The sequence below is a fragment of the Hippichthys cyanospilos genome, chromosome 1, assembly GCF_059441005.1.
Source record: "Hippichthys cyanospilos isolate Australia breed blue-spotted pipefish chromosome 1, RoL_Hcya_1.0, whole genome shotgun sequence".
NCBI classification, from domain to species: domain Eukaryota; kingdom Metazoa; phylum Chordata; class Actinopteri; order Syngnathiformes; family Syngnathidae; genus Hippichthys; species Hippichthys cyanospilos.
In genome coordinates, this window is record NC_142369.1 from 3056369 (window position 1) to 3083586 (window position 27218).

The following is a 27218-nucleotide window of genomic DNA, read 5'->3' on the forward strand; positions in this document are numbered from 1 at the left end:
TGCCAGAGAGCTCGGTCGGCTCGCGGAGGCAGCAGGATGCGACGAGCTCCAGCTCAGCGAGCGGCGACTTTTCTCCGGTCTCAGCACCGCTCGGATGAGCGTTCGTCTCGTCCCCTTTACGCCCTCGACGCGCGGATCTAACCGGAAGCGGCGAAATGAAGCGGATGAATGTGAGCACCGAGACTCCAGCATCACTTGCCCTCCTCCTTGGATGCGGCGCCTCGCTGCTTTGAGTTGTTCCCCTTTTTCACGTAGAGTTGATCCGACAACTTTTCGTCCTATTGTCGCCTCTTTTTTTTTTTCTTTTTAACAAACACACCGGCGGATCGAGCAACTCTTGGAAACCCGGCGACTTGCCTGCACCTGTTCCCGGCGGAATAAGCACCCTTGGTGGTTATTCGGCTTTGCAAGCATCCTCTCTGGGGTGTGCGAAAACGGCCGATGCTTGCCTTGCTCGTCCGTGGTCTTCACGTTGTTGTTTTTTTTTTCTGTTTAGCGTGAAAATCCATGCATGCGCCCAAGGACGTGTGCACGTTACGCATGCAGCGTGACCGTAGTAGCCAGCATCCTATTTGAATATCACACCCATGCCACCATCAAAACATCTCCTAGCTTTTTGCATGCAACGCTCCCACCCCCCACGCATTTTTTTTAAGTTACTTGATTGGACGATAGACACAACTTTGTCCCGAGCACTTAAACGCGCGCGCGCCTGTGTGTTTTTTGTGCGTAGCCACGCTGGAAGTCGAGCGGCATGTGGCCGTCGGGAGTGGGCAGCCGGCAGCCTTGCCCGCGGGAGTCGGCGCTGCGCAGGGCGGCCATCAGCGGAAACGTGCTGGCCCTGCCGCCCCACCACGTCCCCAGCGGCCGCAGCGTCCGCGTCTTCATCTGCGCCAACCCCGACGGTACGTGAAACCTTCAGCGCCTTTTAAAATTGCCTCCGAGATTGACTTCCGATTAACCACTTGTGGCCGCACAGCGCAGCTTTGTGCACTGCAAAAAAAGATTCCACATCACGGCAGTGCGTTTGCTACCTTGATGAACACAAAGTAATGGTCCTAAACTTTGGAAAAAAAAAATTAATGAACCAATGAAATTTCACGATATTTACGGATACAAGAAATAATGACACAAATCTAATTTAAAGTAGATTTCAGAATATAAGATGCACCCGATTAAAAGAAGCAAATGCTTCTTTTGTTATATGCGCCGCACAGGACTATAAGCCGCATCAGATGTTTATGTAGAAAAATATTTGTTACATTTTTGTTCTTATTTAAACCTTTTATTTCAAACTGCTTGGTTACAGAAGCACCATGCCTTCAAAACAGACTGAATACCTGCAGCACCAACATATATTCAACATAACAAATGCATTGTTAGAATACTGCACCAACACAACAGTAATGTGCGTGGTTGTGTTTACTAATGCCTCCTAGTGGTAAAATAGTAGTCGGAACTCAAGATCAATCCTACTAGTGTCTGCCTCTGTTTACTGTGAGTTTGCCCCCTGGTGGCGAGTAAAATAAAACTGCAGATATAACGCATTGGACTATAAGTCGCAGGTTTCAAAGTGTGAGAAAAACGTAGCGGCTTGTAGATTAAAATTTACAGCCATTTGGTCGATTATTCTTGGTTGATGTTTGAAGGGCTATAATCAGCCCTATTTAATGGTCCGATTGATTAATCGGAAGGGCGAGAAGAGGTTATATATCGATCACTCTTATCTCAAGGCATCACTGTGGAGTGACACGGCAATGTTTACAGTAAAGGCTGAAATTTCACTGGGCGAGAAAATAAAACATAACAGGGAGGTGGAGCAGCCAAGAGAAAATTGACGAAATGAAGAAAATACGATCAACAGGTCACCAATTTATGAGATTGCCCCCTGGTGGCTAGTAAAAAAAAATGCAGATACACTGCACTAGACAATAAGCTGCGGGTTCTAAAGCGTGAGAAAAAAGTAGTGGCGTATAGACCAAAATGTACGGTCATTAACGATTATTTTTCGCCGATTATTTTTGCTCTATCTATTAAGAGCCCTATTCAATCGTCAAAGCATCGTCCGCTCGATTAATCGGACGTGCGAGGAAAGGCTAATCAGGTCACGTTTATCTCAAGGTATCACTGTGACGTTAGGGTTTTGTTAGCGTATGTAAGAAGCCAAGAGAAATCCGACGAAATGAAGAAAATACGATCCACAGAGGAGATTGCCCCCTTGTGGTTAGTCAAAAAAATGCAGACATGCCACACCAGACTATAAGCTGCAAGTTTCAAAGCATGAGAAAAAAGTAGCACCTCATCGACCAAAATTTACGGTCATCAACGGCCATTCCGCCGATCATTTTTGGTTGCACTTTGAAGCTTTTTCGATTTTTCGGATGTGCGAGAAGAAGCTAGTTATCGGGTCGCTCTTATCTCAAGGCGTCACTGTGGAGTTTTTTTTACTGTATGTAAAGGCCGAGGACAAAAAAAATAAACGGGAGGTGGAGTAGCCAAGAGAAATCCAAGAAAATGAAGAAAATCGGCTCATCGATTTGCCGCATGTCACGGAGAGCATCAAATTAGAGCCCAAATGAAGCTCTGGCTAATATACCAAACGGGCCATTCGATTTCTCCGCGATGTATTTTGCACTCAACATCTGCTAGCGCAGATGTTAGCCGGCTCGACGTGGGCTCCAGCGCTCGCATACAAAGGCGGCGGCGGGGAGCGGGGGGGATTTCCCCGTCCGATTCCACTAGCGAGTCAACAGGCGCGCTCGCGACTTCAGATAACCTGCGGGACTCCGGAGACGCGTGCGGGAACATCTGGCCTTCATGGATGGATGCTCCACGCCGCCTTCGCTAGCCTCCGCCTCATCTCATATTGATTTGCTCACTGGCTCCGCCTTTGGCCGATAGCGCCGATTTTCCACGACTATACACCAGGCGTGTTGAACGCGGGGCAACGCTGATCATTTTTCAATTAAAAACGAATAAATAAGGAAGTCAAATGCCTCGATCCAAAAAATTGAACGGAATAAAACGGTGTTGTAGTGTCTCATTCAAGAGATTTGTTTAGCGTATGTATAGTTGTAGCATATAACGAAATTCTTATTCTGTTCGCTTGCCCAAACAGCAGTTCGATAAATGAACAATAAATAAATAGCAATAAAAAACAAACAGACAATGGTGCTAATAATGTAGTGCAGAATATCATTTTGTGAATTTTGGACACTGAGTAGTACCCGCGATGACGATACACATGACAAAAGACGCTCATTTCTAATCTGTAAATAAAGTCAATTTAAAAGGAACTACAGCGGGGCCCCGGTTTCCCAGATGAATCCGTTTATGGGGGGCAATCCAAACTTATGTTTATTTGCTCTGGTTTATGCTATATGAAATGTAATTGCGATAAAATTAGCAATGGTATCTTTTTTTTCCGGGCAATTAGATGCACTTGTTTTTTTTTTTTCAGTTTGAGACTAACCCGTAACCTGTATAAACTCTTTAAAAAAGTAGATAACAGTCATTGCAAGCTGACGTGTATAGTTTGTTAAAAATTATTATTAACGCAAAAATGGATACAGTTTTAGGTAGAAGTACACATTTTTTAATCGATAATAATCTGATTTACAGTCGGCGCAGTGAGAGGGAAAGCCCGCAAAAACGTTTCTCTTTTCTAGGGGGGATTTGCAAAATATAAATGAGAGGCATTGGGTTTAAAAACAAAACACACACACACATTTTGGGGGTTGGTTTTGAAAAAAAATAAAATGAATTGTTTTGTACAAAACAACTATTTTTGTGGGGGATGTATAGAACAATACAATTACGGGTGGGTATTTTGCATGTGATTAAAATAAATAACCCAGAAATAGAGATGATTAGTATTTAAGGACCCCGATGACCAAAGACAACTGGATTTTTTTTTTTCTTTTCAAAATTACATAAATAATTAATGTGATTCCGAAAAAAAACAAGTCAACGTTTTATTTTTTTTTTCTTCAGGTTAAAATGTTTAAGATGTTAATCTTCTGGATAAATTTAGATGTACTATTTATAGATTGATTTATTCATTATTATTTTGCATCAAACGGTTAACTGGTCAAAAATGTTTTTAGTTGAAATAAGGATGGATTTATTATTATTATTATTTTAATTTCAGGCACTTTGGTTATTTTTTCTGTTTCAGACTAACCTGTAACCAGTCTAAACCCTGTGTAACGTTGACATTTTTTTTAAGTTTATTTATAATGCCTTTTGCCTTTGTTAATGTAAAAAAGGATATACCTTTAGGTACAGTATATTTGTACAATTTCTTTCATGATTTTATGTATAATCACAGTGAGCGAGGGGGGCGTGTTTTCCCTTTCCTTGGGGGACTTTGCAAAATATCATCGGAAAGTCTTGAGTTTTTCGCTTGCAGAAGATCATTTGTTCCCACTCTGATTGCGTTCATGCATCTTCCCTCATATTGATCGTTCTGCCAATCCCGTCAACGACGAATCGACGTGCCGATGGTTCGCCCGTAGCAAAAATAATTAGCGATTGAATCGCCGCACTTCCAAGTTTACTATTTTATTCATGTTAAAAAAGATACCATTTTCGGTACACTTATACCATTTCTATAGATAATAATCTTATGCATAGTCACTGGGGTGAGTGAGGGTTTCTCTTTGTCTGGGGAACTTTGTAAAAAAAATGAAAAAAAATAACTGAGAAGGACTGGGTTAGATTGAGCTAAGGCCCTTCTGTCTCCTGACTCCGATTGTGTTCTTGCGTGTTCTCTCTTATTGATAATTCCGTCAACGACGGAAGGACGGTTGGCCCGTCACCGTGAGAAAAACGATTACAAATCGAACCGCCCCACTTCCATTCCAATTTTTTTTTTTTTTTCCCGTCCTGCCAGCCGCCCCGTCACTCCCCAACGCGCGTTTTTTCGCCCGGTATCGCGGCCGCGCTTTGAATTCCAAGCGCGGCGTACATCGGGCGACGATAACTCACCGTCAGACAGTTTAATCTGAAAGCTTTCAAACAGAAAATGATGAAGATGTTTATGATTCCTGGCCGCGTTGCCGCCACGGAAGGAGATGCGCGGCCGCCGCCACTTACTGCACATTATCGGCGCGCTTCAATGTGACATTTCGCCGGCCGGCCGCGGGCGGATGCATGTCTGGACGCGGCCCCGAGCTTTGCTAAAGATAGACGAGCGAAAGAGACGTCAGACTAAATTTGCCGGCGTGCGCGAGGGGCGTTCCGTGCAGGTCTCCCTGTCGGCCATGTTTTGTTTGAACTGTCCATCTGCGCCCTCAAGGGAAAGGGACCGGGCTTGTCCAAATAGATTAAAGGCGGCGTTTGGAAAGGCGGAAAAGCAGAGAAGGGAGGAAAGTGGGACACGACAACAAGGCGCGGGCCCTCACTCATTTCGCTTCAGCGTTTACGACGGGGTTGTCGCCTGGCGGCAGCTAGCCCGGCTCGCCGTTTTAGCACATGACTCCGCATTTTGCACGTAAGGACAGAAAAAAGTGGCACGCAATGTCAAACGTCACGACGGGCAAGTTGCTATATTGATCAAAGTCATTTGATTCATTGCCTAGCCCGAGTGCAGACTGTGATATATTTTAGAAAAGGTATAAAAAGTACAGTGACCCCCCCCCCCCCCTCCTACTTCGCTGTTAATGGGGGGTGTCAACCCCCCGCGAAGTAGGGTATCAGTTCCTAGATTTTCGTACGCCCCAATATAGCCGCAGTAACCATAAACAATCCTTTTTTTTGTAGTTTTTGCGTATTTTATTCCCTTTCTCCTATCATTTAACATTACATTATCCTTATTAACGTTATTGTATATTCATTAAATTACTAATATGACTTAGTCTGTTGAGAATTTGTTCTCAGGACTGGTTATCTGCACCAAGACTCCGGTGAGAGAGTACGCAAGTCATCACGTTGAACTTCACATTTATTTTGGCTCGTGTATGGTGTATCATGTAGTATCTGCTGAATAATAAATCAACACCAATGTTAAAGTCAGTCGACTAACATATAAACACTTGCCGAACTTTAATCTATGAATTGACTGTATTTTTAGCCGACATTAGCGGGTTAGCAACAACTAACAAAAACTACTAACTATAAAGTGCAACCTCCACACAAACGAACACATAAACAGAATAAACACTCATCGCTTACTAAACACAGGCAGCGATAATAAACTATAAATATGAGTTTACATTGTCATTCACTACGTCACTGTAACGAGCCGAATGACACCCAAAGAACGTAAAACAGGAAACGGAAATGCAAGGCGACCCGACAAATTAAAAGCATGCATTTCAAAATAAGATCAAAAACATCACGAATTCTAACGCTTGAAGAATTCTTAACATAGTTATTGTCTAATATTACTTAGTTATTTGACGAATACAGTACTGTATAATGTACTTTTTTGCTTTTTCCAATTTTTTTCCATTTTTGTGCATTTTTTAATTTTTTTTTTATTTTTATATAGTTTTAATTTTTCCTGGAAAAACCTGCAAAGTACTGAGACCGCGATGCCTGAGACCGCGAAGTAGGAGGGATCACTGTACTTACACCCTGCACTTAAGCGCAACTACTGTAAAAATATCTCATTCACCGCTCTTTCAGTAAAATTGACGTCCATAGCCGTCAATGGCGGTGAATGAGTTCATGAGTGTAGCTCCTTATGTTGTCCTTTGCCACAGCGGCCAAGAACTGCGACAAAGCTCAGACAGACTGACGGCGCCCACGGCGGCGCACCCTGCCTTCTCACGTGCGACCAAAATACCAACGCTCGGTCTAACGTGCCTCAAATTGACGCCGGTCACGAAAACAGAAATCAATCTAATGTTCGGGCATCCTCTTGTCCCGTTTTGTTTTCAGACACGGAAGCAGAAAGGAATGCGCTGAAAGAGCACGTGTACCCCAAACTCCGCGATTTCTGCAGGGAGAACTACGGCATTGAATTCCAGGTCGGTGACGTTTGCTGAGAGAGGCCGCCTCTCGCTTTTGCATGCCGAGCGCTCGGGACCTCAAAGGACCCCGCCCCCCCCCACTCCCCCGGGCGCCGCGCTCGTCGCTCCCCTGACAGAAGGCCGGCAGAGATAAGGCGCCCGTCGACCGAGTCTGGCACCAATCTGGTCGCGGATAAGGCGCGGTGACGCGAGGGCTTTTCCCTCCTGTCGCCGTCCGCCGCATTTGCATTGCAAACGGGGATGGCGAGATTGCCATCGGAGTTTGTTCGACAAATACGGGAAAGCCCTCCGGCCGCCCGCAGATTTGGGATGAAGATAGTTCTTGGAAAAGCCAGCGGCCGATTGTGCGTGACGCCGGCTCGCATTTATTCCTGTTTTATGCTGGATTGAAATTTCACTGATGGGCTCGCGTGTTGAATCAATCTTCCCGGGTTTCTTTGGAGCGAATTATATATATATATATATATATATATATATATATATATATATATATATATATATATATACACACACCGTATTTTCCGCACTATAAGGCGCACCTAAAAGCCCTATTTTTTTTAAAAAAGTTGATGGTGCGCCTTATAATCAGGTGCGCCTTATATATGGACCAATATTGAGATTGGCATTCGTGGATGGGGAATGAAATGATAAAGTAAGCTTTAGCTGTTTCTTTTGTGTGTTTACAGTTGAACAAGGTTGCTCATATTGACATTGAGTTATCATGCTATTGAGAGTTTAGAGTTATTATTTGAGTTATTATTGTTATTACTGTGAGTATTACTATATTGTAATTGAAAAACTTTCAAAAAAGGTCATTAATTGAGGGTGCGCCTTATAATCTGGTGCGTCTTATATATGGAAAGTTTTAAAATGTGCCATTAATTGAGGGTGCGCCTTATAATCCGGTGCGCCTTGTAGTGCGGAAAATACGAGATTTTATATATGTGTATATATATATATATATATATATATATATATATATATATATATATATATATATATATATATATACACACACACACAATAAAAATGAAAAATAAATAAAAATTACTTCTAAAAGCACATTTTGCCACTTGTCGAATGAAAAGATATCAGATGTACACGTGTTTTTTTCCTCAAAAAATGAAAATTCTTCAAAGCCTTGGAATATATACACACATGTAAATATACACGTGTATGGATCGGGCTGAACATTTTGAGGGGTTGAAAGTCAAAAATATATTTCTATTTTTCTATTTGACGACCCTTTCAAAGTCAGCCCAAGTCGGGTGATAATAAAGCCAGGTTAGTAAAATATCTCCGGACTTCGAGGGGTTAAAGAAGCAGCAGATTGAAAATTGGCAGCCGATTTCTCGACGTCCCGGTTTCCTATTTGTCGTCTAACGCTCTCAAACAATGAAAGCGTCTGTTTCGCGTGGCACGCGCGGATAGGATTTCACACTTGGGCCCGAAAAAACCATGTTTAGCGGGAAACGGCGCGGCAAATTCACACGTGTCACTCGGCGCGACGGGAGGATAACGAGGGACTGGCGCGGCTCCGCTTCTCGGCGCGCGTGACGTAATAAGGAGCCATGACGGTCGGGGAAGCGAAATGCGCAAAGACGCTTTTGGCTTGACGATGCGCGTCCGCGTGCCCGTCTGGTGATTCAGCTTGCCGTCATGATGCATGAGCGTGAAATGATTTATGCGCGAGAGCCGCAAGTGCGCGCAACCCCCAACGCCCCGGAGTCACGTGACAATTTGGCACCTCGCCGGAAACCCGTTTTACTCGAGCCGGATTATGAATCATGGCGGCGGCGGGAGTCAAATTGCTCGTCATCTTTCGCTTTGATTTCATATTCCTGCGCCATCACAACGACGCGCGCGATCCGCTATCCCGTCTCTTTCCGGCGGCGCACGCTGACACACATATGCTCGGCTGATGAAATCCCAGTCTCCCCCGCTTCCTCGCCGCTTGACTCCCCCCCCCCCGGAATCTCATCGCTTTCTGAGGACGGAGCGGGATGCGGGGCCAAAAGCGAGCGCGGCGATCTGGCACAGGGGCAAAAGGCTGCGTCTCGCGAGGGTCGGCATCTGGCTGCCATCTAGAGGCAGCTGTGGTGCGCAACAGCGGGGGGGGGGGGGGGGGGGGGGGGGGGGGGGCGCAAGTAGGGCAGGGGTGTCAAACTCATTTTTATCCTGGGCCACATTGTAGTCAGAATTTCTGACTGTGAAGTCAAACAAAATTTTAAAGTTCGTCACACACGTCATTTTAAAATCAAACGCTTGTAATAACCGTTCGAAAGAGGGATTGGGAACAAAATATGGTTATTGTTTTCAACTAGCAGTTTTGGTACTTTAGCCAGAAACTTGAAGACAAATCAGCATTTCGAGGGCCACGTAAAAAGATGTCGTGGGCCGGATCTGGCCCCCGGGCCTTGAGTTTGACACCTGTGGCATAGCGGGTGTCATTCACCACTCAAAATCTAGTCAAAAAGCCGGTAACTAGTTACGGTACTGCAGTTTCACTTTTTAGGCCATTTAGCACTACTTCAACCCAAAAAAGTTCAGTGAAATACACCCTCAAATACATCCTAAAAACAACTGGAACAAAAACACTCTTGGATCAATTTGACCCAACCCTCTGCGTTGTTTTGTACAGAACCCCAAAACACAATTTCTGCCGTGGCCAAAAATGATCTTTGTGGTGTTATATGACTTACCCAACTTGTTGGGTTCAATCAATCACCTAAAAAGGTGTTGGGTTGTTGGGTTCAATACATAACCCAAACGTTGGGTTGACTCTAAAGCAATTCAATGCGCTTGTGGCTTACTAATAGGATCTAACTTGTTGGGTTCAATAAATCACCCAAAAAATGTTGCGTTCAATACATAACCCAAAAGTTGGGTTGACCTTAAAGCAATTCAATGCGCTTGTGGGTTATCAATATAATCCAACCTCTTGGACCTCAATTTTGGTTTATCATTGATGAAAATGTGTTTTTTGGAGCGTATTTGTATTCCCCTCAAATATTTCATAAATAAGGAGCTTAGAATATCTTGGAGTTGCCAACATATTTGTATTGCCGGAAACTTTTTCTCGCTGATGGGGATTTTTGCCTCTCGCCTGATTTCACACCCTTTCTTCTTGGGATTCACGGCGATATTTAATAGTCTAACATTCAATAAAGGTGGAAAAAAAGGACGACTTTTCCCATTTTTTGACCCGCCGGAGGCAAACTCCTTCCAAGGGCGTCAGAAAGCCGCTTAGCAGAAGCTGCTTGGGCTCTTACGTAAGCAAGCGTAGTTGAGGGGAGCAGTGTGAGAGTTTCTCTCAAAACGGGCGGATTGGCAAATTGGCATGAAGGAAAAAGGAAGATGAAGGCTGCCAAATCCCGTCTCGCAGGAGGCCTCTTGTTATTAAAAAAAAAACAACAACCTTTGAATGAATTTCCTCTTAGCCTCATTTAGCCCCGCCCCCCCCCCCCCCGCTTACCTTGGATTGCTGCCTGGCATGCGAACTGCCCATTTTCACCCTCATCCATCTTTTGCATTCCTCCGCCCTGCAACAAAGAGCAACCATCAAGGCACAAATTCAATCAGCCCGTTTCTCTCGCTCGCTCGCGCGCACGGCGGAGGAATAGATACGACTATTAATTTGGCTCCCGATTACAAGGCGCCCTCGCGGTCACCTGCGAGAAAGCGGCGGACGCCCGTCATAAACTCGCTCCATTTCCTCCCTGGGCCGGCGCGGCAAGCGGATAAGTGACACTGATACGCCGTGACTGATGCGGCGAGCCGCCAGCTTCCTCCGGATCGATCTATAATCTGCCCGCGGCTGCCGCAGTGTCGAATTCCACCCTGCTTCCATGCTCAATAATTTCATTTCGTACAATCGCGTAATTTGGGTCATTATGCGCAAATCAACCAAGAAAGTTGTGTCGTATTGATCCAGGTAGCAATTTGGATCCTTTTTCAAGCAAATTGTTAGCATTTTAACCCAAGTATTTTTAGAGTTTAGGCTCATAAAAACCAAACCCAACGTTTTGGGTATTTGGGTACCGTATTTTCCTAAGGGATGGACGGACTGACAAAACACCCCTCAAAAAAAAAAACAAAAAAAACATTGAAATTCAAATTCATTAGACCCATTAGACCCAATGCAGGTTCAATAAAATCACCCCCAAATTTGATTTTTACTTCTTATTTTTTTTTGTGTGTGTTCTGCGGCCAAGGTGGTGGACCTCTATTGGGGCGTGGACCCCGAGGAGTGGGACAGTCCAGAGCTGCAGCGGCTCAGGATGAAGCTCCTAGAGGAATGTCTGAAGACGTCGGCCGGACCGTGCTTCGTTGTGAGTAGTGTCCAGTTATTCATAGACCGAAAAGCCAAAAATGACACGTATAAATGAGTCATGTGAAGGCAGCTGCGAAGGAAGGTTCGAAATGGGAACGAGGGGGGAGGGGGGCAGTGATGACAGGTAGAGTAATGGACCCTGAATTATTCAAATAGAACAGATCTTTTTTGGGAGGTGAGATGCGGAGGTAATGCATTATGGGTAGCACGGTATCACGACACTTGAGAACATAATCATACACCTACATTTACGCTAGACTTTATATATATACTGTATACGTTTTTTAATCCCTTCTTTATGACATTTCCCGGTTTTGCAACTGTCATGACCCTAGGGGCTTGGCTGTATTTGTGTTGTTTTGTCTCCATATGCAAGCGTTTTTAGGTAATTACACTTACTTTCAGTTGCCGTCCCTGCAACGCCTCACTACAATTCTGCTATTGGTCGCCGTCTCCTCACGGAGATGCTGGTCTGCTATTGGTCGGCCTCACGTTTCAAAATGGTGGAACGGTAAAGCTTTGTTTGATTGTGAATGGTTACAAAACCATATTTATAGTGCATTTTACTGCTTGATTCAAAGTTGAAAGGGTTAGCCATGGGTCCCAAGATTGCTAGTGATGTTCAAGAGAGAAGTAAGAAGATGATTTAAATGGAAACAAGGGAGATAATCAAGAAATACGAAGAACGCTAGCCTAGCCTACCCTTATTAGGCAATATGAGCATAACAAGCGGCACTCAAAGGTAAATAAATCCATTCTATATTTTTTTATTCATGATATTTTCTGATTGTATACATGTATATTATATATACGCAGCACTTACTATATTATTTTGGTACCAATTTTTAATATGTATGTACAATTTTGATGTTTTTACCTGGGGCTCTAAACGCATTAGCTATTTAACATAGGTTTGGATTGCCCGTCATACGGCCAATTCGCCTCACGACCCCAACCGCGGAATGGATAAATGTCGTAAAATGGGGGCCCACTGTGTGTGTGTGTGTATATATATGTTTGTGTGAGCCGTGAGATAAGCATATCGAATCGTTTTTTTCATCGGAACTCGGAACAGCCTTACGGTAACGTAGCCGATGCATAAACGGTTGCACTACAGTAACGAGGGATTTCCCATGTGACCTTGCTTGTTCGTAACGTGTTAATGTCCTCTCAAAAGGTCTCTTTCCTGATAAAGCCTCTTTTGTCCTCGCACGCTTCAAAGCCGCGACGAATGACGATGACATTGCCGGTAACGCAAGCCGGGAGCAGGCAGGCTAAATGTCGACTTGAAAAGAAAGAGGCGCTCAAGCCGAGCCCACAATCTCAACACCTTAACCCTGACTGACCCCGAGCATTGTTGAGACCACGGTTTAGGCAAATCGCCCTCAAGTACATCACGCAAAAGAAGATGTAAAAGTCTACCAAACTCCTGTTCAAAATGCAGGTTTTGGGGGTAAGAAAGTGTTGTAGAATTTTTTTAGGTTTCGTAAAATAGTCTGGAAAATAAATTGACGAGTCATAGCAGAGGAGTCTGGTGGTGTGCAAGAGAGTGCGAAGGAAAAAGTGAAGGAGAAGATTCTTAAGGTTATGAAGAGAGAAAATAGGAGGCAAGAAAATAGTGTATTTCCACATTGAATTCACTTATCTGCCAAGGTCGTCTACACACAGAGTTCTCGTGTATGTCAAGTGAAAGATTCTTTGCTCAAACAAAAACAGGCGGTGAATAAACAACCAAATGTTATGTTGAATTCTTACCGTAATTCCCAAAATATAGGACACATCTGTGTTAAATTGTGGTATTTTCTATGTTACCGTGTATTGGATGCACCAAGAGTTGGCGGCAAAAAAAAATATATATAAAACGATAGCAAAACAGAATAAATCTTATCTTTGTAAATTCTTCATATTTTCTTATGTTCATATCCCTAAGTTATATAATTGTTGTGAGTTAAATTAAGTGTGTTTGTGAGTGGTCAGTGAATGCAGCGCCAGAGTAACGCCTTTTCCTTTTCCCTGCAATGCAGCTTGAGTTCATTTTACCATCAATACCCGAAGTTGCTTAACATCAGTGCTCCACCAAGTTTAATAAATTCATTACGAGTCAAATCGGTTGCATACTTAAATACGCGCTTAATTGAATCTGCTGGAGACGTCATGACGCTTACATCATCCTCTCAGTTTTAGTAATATTCCTACGTGTGAACAAGGACGGACTCGGCCGATGGTCCGGTCTGCTCGCTTCTTTTATTGAAAATAATGCTATAAAAACCTCAGCTAACACGAGCCGCTGTTAGCTGCGACAGGCACTGGCTGCTAACAGCCACCTGATATCCGCTCCCTAGCTAGTCCCGTTACGATAATTATCCTAAGTAAGAATACGGTCGACGTAAAAATGCACATTTGTGAGCCAAAACTCACAGATCACAGACAAAAAAAATCTTTCAAGTTACCGTTTAAAGGAAGGCTTCATTTTGGGGGGGGATCTTATATTTGGGGAATTAAGATCTTTTCTATTACAAGAGTTAGCTTGGCCCCTTTTTTTTTTTTTGAGGGGGGGGGGGATGCCTGGGGGGGGGGGGGGCATCACACAGACGCACGCACATACATACACAAACGTCGGCACGTGACGCACCTGGACGAGCGGGCTTTTGTCTCATCTGTCAATAAAGAAGGTTTCCATGGTGATTGCAAGGGTTGGCATGGTGATGGTAGGCATGACAATGAGCCACAACTGTCTTCTTCTTCCTCATCTTCATCTCACCGACGGTCTCAAATTCCCCCGTGTGAAAAAATACTCGATAATCGCCTCAAGGACGCGTCTCGGCTTCGGTGCTTCCACTCGTGCTTTTTCTCCCATCTGCCAGTGAAAGAAGATATTGCAGGATAAAGTAACCTTGATTTGTTTTGTTTTTTTCGGCTTTCTGCCGCTTCTCCCATTATGTTCGTGTGATGTCAGGCTAACATGATCGCTATGTCCAGGAGGTTTGACACCCCCCCTCCACAGAGGGAAATCATATATGGGGCATTTCAAAATCCAGTGGAGCAAAGTGTTCATTGGAATCTTAAGTGGGATGTAGGACTGAAGTTTCCCCAATATTTTGGTATTCGAATATCCTACTGAAAATCGTATTGAATATTCATGTATACGGATAAAGCGTAAAAAAAACAAACAAAAAAAATTGCTTTTCTTGGTTAAAGAACAAGAATGAATATATTAGAAGATAAAACACATTTCAACTAGCCGGTAATAATAAAGTTGAATCATTAATATTTAGGTAACGCAAATTAACAATCGCTTTTAGTGGACTAGAACATTTTAAATAATATTAAATTAAGAAAGTTGCCCAAAGAATGACCCTGACAGCTTAACGTTAACACACAATGGAAAACACAATTAGCGAGCGAATATGAATCATTCTAACATTTACGATTTAATAGTTTAACATTTGCTACGAAAAACTATCGGTTAAGTGAGTTTTCGAGATTGGACATTTCCACTTAAAACTTTTCAGTTTGAGGGCAACATGTTTTTCCCTTAACTACCTTTTTTCCCCCCCGAAAAAATAAACTTATGGCAATTATTACTTCTTTATAAGTCTAGGATACTTGGAAAATTAATTTAAAAAAAATCCTACTTCCATAACTAGGGTGCAGGCTCTGGGATTTTAATAATAATAATAATAATAATATAAATGTTCCAGAGAAGTGAAAATGATCACCAAATCCTACAATACATAGTAATCAGTGTAATCTCCAGATAAACACAATATATAGCACATATTATCAATATATTTCCCCATTAATCAATCGTTAATTCATATGAAATTTTACAACGCAACCAACGTTATTGACAGTGGGCCCAGCACTGGCTTGTTGTCTATGGAAAAGTTGCAGAATGCCACTAGAAAGTGTGTAAGGTGTGTAATGAACCAGTGGGATGCCATTTCATTTTATTGCCAGCATTCCAGTGCGATTCTTTGAAAAGCTGTGGGACGCGTTGTCCCAATGCGAGTGAAATGGTTAAACTGTGCAGAGCAGCACACTAATTTACTCGAAAAACATTAATGAGGCATTGGAAAAATCCCGACTGATTTGGGTTAGGAAACAAAGTGACTTCCAAACGACTCTAGCACTTCTGCTAGCTAAAACAGCATACTTGAGAAAGCTCGCTTTGATAAAAAAGTGATCAGTAGGAACGGCAACTCTCAGTTGAATCAATGTTTGTTCAGTTACCTTTGCAAAGTTATTGACCAGCTCTCGCCAGCCTATATGGGGACCTTAAATGCTTCTAGTCGCTAATTGCCGACAACAGCCACTGGAGTCATACAAGCATTCCTAATTTGCATAATTAGCGACTTCATTTCAGGACAACGGAGTGCTTTTAAGGCCTCTTTGGATGAGATGAATAAATACTATTTTGTTGAATGACGTGAGAAGGGATTGTTTGCGCTTGAACTCCTTTCCCCTCCCGCTCGGTAAGAGCGACCAAGTCGGACAAATGAAAAGAAGCGATTTTGCGTCCTCGCTTTCACCTGAATACCCTCCCACTGTTTTCTCCCTGTAAAACGAGTGCAACGTCAATATCACAGAGGAGGCTGCGGAAATCAAACTTTACCCGCCGCCTTCCCCGCATCTGCTCCCGCTGCTATCGCCAAGGCAACCAGGACAAAGCCGACCCGTCACGGCCCTGAGGCACGATGGCCAGGCGGCACGCGGGGATAGTTTTCCAGTCCCTTGACTCGGACTCGGGCGTCTTTGCCCAGAGGGCTCAAAGTGTGCCGCTACACAGGATGTAAAGATCAGCCAGTCGTGTCGTGAAAGGCTTTATTTCTCTCTCAGGTTGTCCTTGAAGGTGGCGGACGACTCATAACCCAGATCACTAAAGCGGATACCAACTAAGCCGTCGCTCAAAAGTATGCAGTCAAGCGCCTCCGGGTTCGGCGGCGAAATATTACATTGGACGGCGACACAAAAAGAGCTCGCGAGTCGATGTTGTGTAATAATGATGAAGACGGAGGTGGTGATAATGATTCGAATAACTTACTGGCCCACACACTTTCCTTCGCAATCTATTACCGTGCTTAAGCGCCATATTAGGCCCAGCGCTATCTATCCTACACACGAGCTAGATCTGTGGCGTTCTTAATTTAACCGATGTTGACCGATTGTTCGCCTCGCAGACCCGTCCTTTTTTCGTCCTTGCAGGGTTTGGTGGGAGAGAAGTACGGCAGCATCCGGGTGCCGGGGGAGGTGGAATCGGCGGAGTTTGAGATGATCTTGGATGCTGCCGTGGAAGCCGGGTTGGACACACACATCTTGGACGAGTGGTACTGCAGGGATGAAAACTCTGTGCCACCCGCATACTACCTCAAACCCAAAGCCCAAATGCTTAAGAACTACCAGAACTCAGTGAGTGTGTATTTTGTGGTTCTCGAGATTGGTCTTGGTCAAGACCAAGTTCCCCAGTGCTCAAGTAGATGTTTATCCAAATGTTTTATTCATTTCTTGGATCTTGGATGATGTGGGCTTAACTCCAAGACTAGCGTCATAAAATAAAGACTTCATTCTTTTATGTTTTCCACCTATCTACACGTAATTGGTTAAGCGTTAATATTCAGGTGACAAGCTATTCTGCAGGGTGAAATCAATCTGTCCTTTCCCTGCCTGCCATCCAACTTAGATGGAGTCCAACAGCGCAGCCAAAACCAAGAATGACAAGGCCTGGAGGAAAGTGTCGGAGGAGATCAAGCGTATCTTCCGGACGGCCGTTCTGCAGCTCCAGGAAAAGGGGACAATGCCGAGCACTCAGGCTAAGAAATTCCTTTGCTCTGGTTAGTTTGAGCTCTGACTTTTTCCCTCTTGACCGTTTAAGAACACAGCAAACTCCTAATTAGTCATTGTTTTCTGTGGAGATTCATGTGCCGTCTCATGCAAGGCCCAACTTTTCCTTCCAAACTTTGGTATCTAATTAGAAAGCCGCAAAGTGAAGAAAACCACACGGGGGACCCTGGCAGAATTTCAGTCAGCAGGCTCTTTGTGGGGGAGCCTCTTTTACACTTCGTTCGCTGTTATCATCTTTGGCTCTTCTTAAATGAGGCTCAAGGGATCAGTGTAATCGCTGGCAAAAATGGTTACTAAAGCTTTTCAGATTATCTCCCGAAAGAACTCCGTTAAGACTCATATCTGAGGATGTCCATCGGTATACTTAAGGCACATCTCGAGCAGCCTCCAATCGGCGGTTTTAGTTTGAGCGGAGGTTTCCGCTAACGTGATATATTTTGTCCGTTCTGTTCTCATTCCAGCCTTGGAAGACGAATTAGACTTTGCCCTCGGAAAACAAACTCCCGCCTTTCTCAGGAAATGCGTTTGCTACATTCGCAAGATTTCAAACTTTGACCGCTTTGCCAAACTCCCCGAGATGACCCGCTACATGGACATTGTGGTGAGCGGCGACCGCATCATGCGCAACCAGGAAGCCTACGAACGCCTGCTCAAGGTGCGCGACGAGTTCATACCGACGGTGGTGGCCGCATCCAACCTCCGCGTTTACTCCTCGGTCACGCACTGCGACATGAAGCTGGGATACTCCCAGGAAGTGGAGAGCCACTACGTGGAGGGACTCTGTAAACAGTTCTACGAGGACATGGTGGATATCATTCAGGCCACGGTTCAGCAGAACTTTGACACGGAGACTGACCCGCTGTACGATGAGATCCTGCAGCACATGTCCCTGTGTAAAGCCTACTCGGCGCTGCACGAGTACAAGACCGAGTCCTTGGATTACGTGCAGGAATACCTTTTGCCATCCAAGGGGAGCAGAATGAGTCCGCTGGTAGTGCACGGGGGACCTTGCACGGGAAAGACACTGCTACTGGCTGAAGTTGCCAAACAGGTGAGATTTTTTTCACAAGGGGTGGGTTTGGATACTAATATCTTGAATCGATTTCGATATTTACAATAGTTACATTTGATGTCAGGTTTTTGATTTTTGCAATTTGTTTGAATTCAATCCAATCCAGTATGGACTAATTTACGAAATATAATTTGTTCTTAAATATCTAGGACAGAGTGTTCCATAGCTTTTCCCTCCAAGGGCCATATTAAAAAAAAAATATATATATATAGATATATTTTTAATCCTCGAGTACTGTTTTTTAACTAATAATTTGTTTATTGATCTTGTTTGTCAGCATGTAAACAACTTAAGAGGTAATAAATAGTACAAGAGGGACTGATGTTATCAAACATTTATTTAATGACTGGTTTAATCGTTATTTAAAAAAAAAAAAAGATGCTTGAAAATGTCTTATTTTCACGAAACAAAAAAGATCACCATACTAATTACTGCTGAGACACTAGACTGAGAGGATTTTGCCCATTTTTAGTTAAACTCCTCCTTTATCTCACCCGTATTGCCCGTGCAGACTAAATACACGCCCACACACTCATAGAAGTGAATGGTGAACTAGGAGACATCATCTAAGGGTTTCTGCGGCAGGCATAAGGGAAGCCACAGTTTCACTTCACGGTTAGAAATATAGCCTCTATAACTGCCAGTGTTCCAAAGGTAAGATTTTAAAATACCATAACACAGCTCCTTTTACAAGAATCAGATCATGATTTTCATGATTTTATGAATTGATGAAGAAAAATCATTTGATCGATTGTTTTTAAACCCAGCCCCATTCCACCAAAACATTTTCACCAAGAATGAGGTGCTCAGGAACCTTCAGAATCTTTCGCTACTGTCTTTCAGGCCTACATGTGGCTGCAGAAGGAGACGGGCCCCGAAACCGACCCGGTGGTTATCGTCCGTTTCATCGGGTCGACTCAACCGTCCACAGACTTGCGCACCCTTCTCCAGAGCATCTGTGAACAGATTGCAATCAACTACCGCTGCTTGATTCACTTTTTGCCCAACAAAATCCAGGAAATGAGGGAGCTCCTCATCAACCTGCTTGGAGAATCCTCCTTTCACAGGCCCTTGGTCATCATCCTGGATGCCCTGGAGCAGCTGTCGGATGGCGATGAAGCTCGCAAGCTGTGGTGGCTCCCCATACAACTCCCTCGAACGGTCCGCATCGTCGTCTCCACCTTACCCAATAAGCACGGAATCCTGCAGAAGCTTCGACACGCCGTCCACGATGAGGATAATTATGTGGAGTTAACCCAGAGGGACCGCAAGGTCTGCAGCCAGACATTAAAACAGCAATTACTCGGCGTAAAGAGAAAGGTCACCTCAGGCCAACAAATCTATGTCAACGAGGCTCTAGCAAAATGTACCTTGCCCATGTTTGTGAACTTAATCTACAGAGAGGTGGTGCACTGGAGGTCTCACAAAGATGTGGATGAGAAATCGCTGTGCTCCACAGTACACGAAAGCATAGAGCAGTTATTCTATTCGGTGGAGAACAAGTTGGGTCAGCGATTTGTCTTCAGAGCGTTGGGTTACATCACCATGGCCAAAGCGGGGTTAACTGAGGTCGAACTAGAGGACATTCTTTCCCTGGACAACATAGTCCTCGGTGATGTTATCGTGGTGTCTTACCTCAAAAATCCGTTAAGGATTTCTTGCGACTTGGTAGCAAGGCTGAAAGAAGAGCTGGAAGGTTATCTAATAGAGCGTCAGGTGCGTAACGTCACCCTGATGGTCTGGGCCAACAGGCACCTGCATCTCATTGCCCAGAAGCTGTACCTAAGCAACGAGGAGGACGTCCATCAAATGCACAGCCTTCTGGCAGAGTACTTCCTCGGGGCATGGTCAGGGGGCAGGAAGAAGATTTTCACCTATGACAACAATCATTTTACCTCTCAAAACATATCGCACCACAAAAACCCCCACCAACAACAATCCCACGAGAAAGCGTCGTCCGACAAGTACTCGTATGACAGGCAGACTCCCGAGCAGCCTTGGGTCTTCCAGTGCAACCTTCTGGAGCCTGACATTTTCTTTGTCAACCACAGGAAGATGATAGAGCTGGTGTTCCACCTCACTAGAAGTGGCCGCACCGATGACCTGATGTTTGGCGTCATCATGAACTTCAGCTGGCTGTACACAATGATCAAGATCGGACAGTTTGAGAAAGCTTTAAACGATATCGACTTGGCTTACAGCTACACCCAGGAAAAGGAGCTGAAGTTTCTATCCACTACCCTCCGTAGCATCAAGGTCAAAGTCCTGAAAAACCCGGCCTCACTTTCTGCAGAACTGCAACAAAGGCTTTTGCCCGTCGTCACCTCCCTGCCCAAGCTCAGACATCTCCTTCTGGAGTGTGACAAGGACGGTCCCAAGTACTGCTCCATTGTGCCTCTTCACTCCTCAATGGATGTCACTTACAGTCCCGAGAGGCTACCGCTGAGTTCAAGTTACATGCATATAGTGGAGGTCTTGCCCACTCTAGCGCCAAACATAGTCCTCGTAGCCCTTGAAGACGGGTCCGTCAGCACGTGGGACGTCGAGAGCAGACAACTGCTGCGGCAGATCGACACAGCTCGATCCGTTGTGCTGGGAATCAGGTTAACCACCGATGAGAAGTATCTCGTTGTGGCCACCACTAAAAACACGCTCCTTATCTATGATAATCACAAATCCTGCCTTTTATCAGAAGTTGAAATCAAGGGGTCCAAACACGGCGGCATCGCCGGCGGGGTGGCCTTCATCAACGGCTTTACCTTGTCGACTCACCATGCTTTGGCCTGGCTTGAAGCCAGTAAAGATGTCAACGTCATCGACTTGCTTTACGGCTGGCCTCTCTGTCAGTTCCATTGCTGGTACGAGGTGACTTGCGTCCAGTGCTCACCAGACGGAATGTACGCCTTCTGTGGACAGTACCTCAACACTGCCTCCATCTTTCACCTGGGAAACGGGGACAAGTTGGCCACAGTTACCTCAGAGTTTTCCGGGGGGTTTGTCAAGTCCATCCTTGTCCTAGACACCATCAACCAAATGGTGATGATTGACAATGAGGGGAGCCTGTCGGTGTGGAACACCAAAGAGATCACCAACCCGCGTCTGATGGAGGATTACGACTGCAGAGGAGATGACAGCGAAGTGGTTAGCATCGAGCTCTCCGAGGACCAGCGCTCGATTCTGCTTTGCAAGGCCAGGAGTATAGAGGTTCTCGATACCAAGGTATGGAAAATGGTGGAGAAGTTCAAAGCAAAACGTAGCGAGCGGTTTGTCGCCGCGGTTCTTTCCAAGAACGGACAAAGTATCGTGGCCTCCATGGAGAACACCTCTTCCATCTTTGTGTGGAGGAGGGACAGCGGGCAATGCATGGCGAGTCTAATCGAGATATCGGGGGCCATCGTCAAACTCATCAAATCGGTCCACCATAACCTGCTTCTCTCTGTCGCCAGCAGCGGAGTGCTGTCGGTGTGGGACATTGACATCATCACAGCAATGTCCAACATTGACAAAACCGGCAAGAAGATCCAGACGTTGCAGTTGTCGGGCAGAGAGGATTACGTTTTTACCATGGACGGTTCGGAAGCGGTTCACAAGTGGAACTTCAGCACCGGATTTATAGAAACGGTCTTCAAGCATGAGGGCGTAGTGGAGAATTGCGTGCTAACCTCCTCAGGGGATCTCATGGTGACTTCAGATGACAAGTGCAGTCAGTACATCTGGCAAACCAGCACGGGCGAGAACATTTTTCGCATCAACGGACAGAGAATATCCCAGCTGCTAATCACCCACAACGACCAGTTTGTTGTCTCGCTCTGTGAACAAAACGCCTCGAGGGTCTGGAGACTCGCAACAGGACACAAAGTGTGCAACATCTTGGTCACCCTCCAGAACGCCCTGATCACCACGGCCAACACGTTTCTGGTGGGCACCTCCAAAAACAAGCTCCTCGCCGTCAGCTTGTGGTCAGGTAGCGTTTCCAAGAAGTTTGTGTGCGACGACGGCATCACCATCGTCAACTTCAAACTCATTCCCGACTGCCCTGACTGCGTGGTGTTCATCACGTCCACGGAGACCGTCTTCATCTGGAGCGTGGCGGACGAAGCCGTTTGCAGGCGCGTCCAGCTGCCGGCCAACTTCCTGAAAAATCTCGAGGACTTCCAGATCTCGCCCAACGGCAAACAAGGAATCGTGTCCAAAGGAGACGAGAATATTAACGTGCTAGACCTGCATAGCGGGAAGCTGAGGCTAGTCCACGCCGCCGGCATCATCTGGCGTCAGAAGTTATCGCGAGACGGTCGTTACCTGGTGTACGTCTGCTTCCGCAACTGTGACGAGGACGACGATGCCGGCGTGGTGTCCAATCTGATTGTGATGCGACTCGCCGACGGGAAGAGTATCGGCACGTGCTCCTTATACAAGACCCCCACTTTCCTTTCGCTCTCCCAGAGAGCCCTGAACATCATCATCGGTTTTGAGGACGGCAGCATCGGCACATACACCGTGGTGGACCGCGTAGACGCCGCGCTCAAGATCAAGATCGCCACGTCCAACAGCCGACAGATTGTCAACAACGCCTCGCAGAAGGTCCGTCCCAAATGCGGCAATCATTCCTTCAAGACCATCGCCGACTGCATCTGGAGGGAATCCACCGAGGTCTTCTCCAGGGACAGCCCCATCAACGTGTCCGACTCCGGCGAAGGAGAGTCGACCACGCCTACAAAAAAGCCGGCCGAGCTGCTGCAGTGAATAAAGTAAGCGTGACGGCGCGTGTCCGGGTTTGGAATTTCTGGAGAGTTGTAGTTGACTCTTGTTTACAGCCACGTGATTCAGCTGCAAAATGTCAGGCGTCTGACTATCCTATCTAGTTGTTGTACTCTTTCAGTTGAGTTTACATTCAGAAGAAATAACACAAAAGACGGAAACAAATTCTGTTAAGGTGAGAGTTTGCCATGATGTGTCCTTTTAGCATTTGAAGAACAAGTGATTTCAATGTATTTGTGACAGAACATTGTCACGCCGTTCCGGTCATCTTAGCCACGTTTCTCCTCGGTTACGTTCATTGCATTGTGTGCTGGACGCCATCGTGTTTTGAGTTGATTTACATCGGATGCTATGTACAAAAAAACTACAGAAGGATATTAGAGTCAGTGATAAACTAAATTTTAGCGGAAGTCTCGCTTTTATCTCAGAATTCTGAGTTCAGTCAAGGGATTTTGACTTTAAAGTCAGAATTTTGACAACGTTTTTAAGATCAGAATTCTGAGCGCTAAAATGAGAATTCTGACTATTCACAGAATTTCAACACAGTCCAAATTCTCATTTAAAAGTCAGAATTATCTATGAAAACCTTCTCTTTAAAATTAAAATTCTCAGAACTTTGACTTTAAAGTCACTTGGAAATCAGAATTATGACTAAATTCTGAGAATTCTGAATTTTTCCCCCCTGGAGTTTAAATTCAGGATCCCGAATATTATCACTCTCTCGTGGTTATTTTATATTTTAAAGTCAGAAATCACATTTAAAATCTGAATTCTGATTAAAGTCAGAATTTTGAGAATGAAGTAAAACGAAGTCAGAATCGTCTGACTAAAAATGTTTACTTTCAAATCTGGATTTTCATCATTTGATTTTAAAGTCTTCACTTTAAAGTCATAATTCAGGATTCTGACTTTTTTGTCGGACTTCTAACATTCTTAGAATTCTGACATTATTCTTAGAATTTTGACTACTCATGAATGATTTTTAAGTCACTCCTCTCTGACTTCTAAGTCGGAATTCTGAAGTATTTTTCTTTAATGTGAGGGTTCTGATTTTAAAATCAGAATGCATTTTTGATTATTCTCATTTTTAAAGTGAGAAGTTTCAAAATTCTGAAAAGTCAGAATTCTGACTTTAAACAGAGTTTTGTTAAAAATGAGAATCCCAAATTACCCTGTCAAGTGAAAATAGTCAGAATTCTAACTATAAAATGAGAATTCTGAAAAAAAAGGAAATATTCACAGCTGAGAATCCTCAGTTTTTTTTTCCCCTATACCCTCTTATATTCCCTCTTTTTTTATTTAAAAAAAAACACGCATTTTCTTTTTTAGGCTGCTGCAAATTGTGCAACTCTTTAAATGTTAAGTTGTGCTTCATGCAATCAAAGTGAGTGCCTGGAATTTCTAAATGTCCTTTATGTGCAGACAAGATTTATGAAAATGCAGGGAATTTGTAAACAACATACAGTATAAGTATATATATATATATATATATATATATATATATATATATATATATATATATATATAATACATTTATACATACACACACTCATATAAATAAATACACACACACACACACACACACACACACAAAATACATGACAATGTCATTGAAACTTTGTGGAACGCCGATTGCGAATTTGCAGAATCACTAAGGAGCATTCAGTGTAGCATAGCACCATACTAAGTCACGCCTTAATCAGAGTACTTGCTTTGAGTCTAGGGGAGTTCAAGTATTGAAATAGAAGCGGACACTTAGTCGTCCGTTGGTTGACTGAAACTATTTGGCCCTGTGCATCTGTAGTTATTGTAGCGCGTTAGACACAAGACGGAAGCACTTTATTGCTGATTTGTGAGAATAGACTATATTTATTCCAACGTGCGGCACGGTCTTAGATTTTTCTTAGGCGATCGAGCATTGTCCAATCTTCAAACAGAATTTGCCTTCGGAAACAAGCATAGTTGCATTTGGGTGTTTCAAATGATAGCGATGGTAATTTCTCACACGGGAGTCAGTACCGTCTTTTTCGCACCGTACGGCGCACCGTGTTATTGGGCACCGTCTCGATTTTGGGGTCTATTTGCGTACTTAGGACGCAGGAAGGGCCATGTGAAAAGGAGCGCGCTCAAACATACGGGAAAAAACGGGAATGTATGTCATGTTCACCGGACGGTTTATCGCTGCCGGCCTACGTCATACAGAATTTTCAATGACCGGCTTGTCACTCCCAGCGTACGTACCGTACGTAATTCGTACGACATGTTTTACGTAATACTCTCTATTTGGTTTATTCCTCCCAGTGTACGTACTGTACATAATACACCAATTTCAATGATTGGCTTATCGCTGTCGGCGTACATATTGTACGCATTACGTAATATTCTCTAATTAGTTTATCCGTACAAGTGTATAAGTAATACGTAATGTTTTGTGATTGGCCTATCCCCGCAAGAGGAAGTATGGACCGTCAAGTAATATATGATGTTTTATGACTGGCTTATCGCTTCCACCGCACGTACTGTTCATATTCCGTCCCCGGTGGAAAGTGGTCGAAAGTCAGGCAAGCAGATCGCTTACCGAAATATTTTGACAGTTTTTTCTGCAGCCACAAAGCGCACCGGATTGTAGAGCACATTGACGATTTTTGAGAAAATTAAAGGCTTTTTTTTGCGCCTTATGGTACGGAAAATGCGGTAGAAGTAGAAGGAATATGATATTGAATTACAAAGTGTACATTCAGTAAGGCTAACGCTGATGTGACAAATGCACAAGCATGGTTTTTACGAGCGCCCGGACGACAAAGCGAGCTCATTCGGGGTGTCCCCATGCAAATTTGTCACTACCGATACACACGTTGCAACGCGGAGTTGAATCTTGCAGGATAAGAAAATATGACCCGTTTATTCCAAACGTTTGGGTTCCATAAATCTAACCTCAAACTTGAGAACACACTACATTAAGGAGGATAAGTGGCAACGGAAAATTGGTATATGGACGAAAAAAAAAAAAAAAAAAATCAAAGAAAATGTGAATCCTACAAAAAAATTAAAGCCGTCAAAATTCATGTATTAATTTTCTCTATTAATTTATGTATTAATTAATTTTTTTGTATTAATTTTTAAAAAGTCATTTTAACTTAAAATGATCAAAATCCCTAAATTCTACAAAATCGATTTACTTACATACATACGGACTGTTTGTATATCCTCCTGACACTCAGGCTATTCGTTTGTGTCCACTGTTGAGTCCATTGCGTCTCAGCACGACTGCAAATTTAAATGTATCCCTCTCAAACACATGAGACACCTATGGAAATGCCAGAATGTCCTCAAACGAGGACACCGGGACTTAGTAGGGTCAGTCCAATGAGTCAAAAGATGCAGTGCAAAAACAAATGTCCACTAGAGTGGACACAAATGAGGCAGATTTGGGATAAAAACCAATATTTTTTTTCAGCTGATATCGGACCGCTATCAATATCAGATGGGGACACCCCAAGAGCTCACAGACCGCACATCGGGCGAGACAAAAGGACAGACTACTCAAAGGGCTACTCGAGTACATATACGCATTTTGGCCCGAGGTTGCTTATAAACAAGGTAGCAGAAAGAAGCTTTAAATTATATCCCCACAAGAATTTCTAAGAACGAGAAAAAAAATGTATATTATAATATGTAGTTGCCAAAGTTCCAATGGTAGTTTGGTTGATTTTGTCGAATAAGGCTTGTAATGTAATTATAACGTTGCCAAATTGTTTCAGTGTTGGACTGTGATTTTGTTTATGATCAAGAAAGTGTGCTTTCTCTGTTGAAAAAAAAAAAAAAAAAAAGGTTTAAAGAGTCCTGCCCGAATATAATGGAATGCCAATTTAAGCGTATATTTGAATGTGGCCATATGGACGCCCGTAAATGGTATTAACTGTATGTTCAAGTAACTTGAATGACTTTTAATAACTTCTATGTTTGCAACTCATAGTTGACATACTGGTGATGAATGTTTCTATGGTATTATTTGTATTGTCAGGACTGATTACCTGTTTAGAGATTTATATTTTCATAAATGTTGTACTTTGTTACCAAGTTGTTGACTGGAACTCAGCAGAAAAAAAAAAGAAAAAAAAAGGTATGTTCGAAGCAATATGAAACTAGTGTGTATGCATTTGTTTGTATGGAGCGTTTTAATGAAATAAAATGGATCACTTTTTTGCCTCCACATGCTTTTCATCTTTTAGATTTT

The 27218-nt window shown here is 43.8% G+C and overlaps 1 protein-coding gene across 1 annotated transcript; it reads left to right on the forward strand.

Annotated features, from left to right (window-relative positions):
* Positions 1-27194, forward strand: nwd2 (NACHT and WD repeat domain containing 2). The gene is made up of 8 exons (XM_088415755.1): positions 1-170; positions 734-905; positions 6886-6974; positions 11192-11308; positions 16516-16719; positions 16991-17141; positions 17613-18202; positions 19067-27194. Exons 1-8 carry the CDS (start codon positions 156-158, stop codon positions 22964-22966), a joined length of 5238 nt encoding a protein of 1745 aa, XP_088271881.1. The 5' UTR covers positions 1-155; the 3' UTR covers positions 22967-27194.
* Positions 27195-27218: the final 24 nt, after the last annotated feature.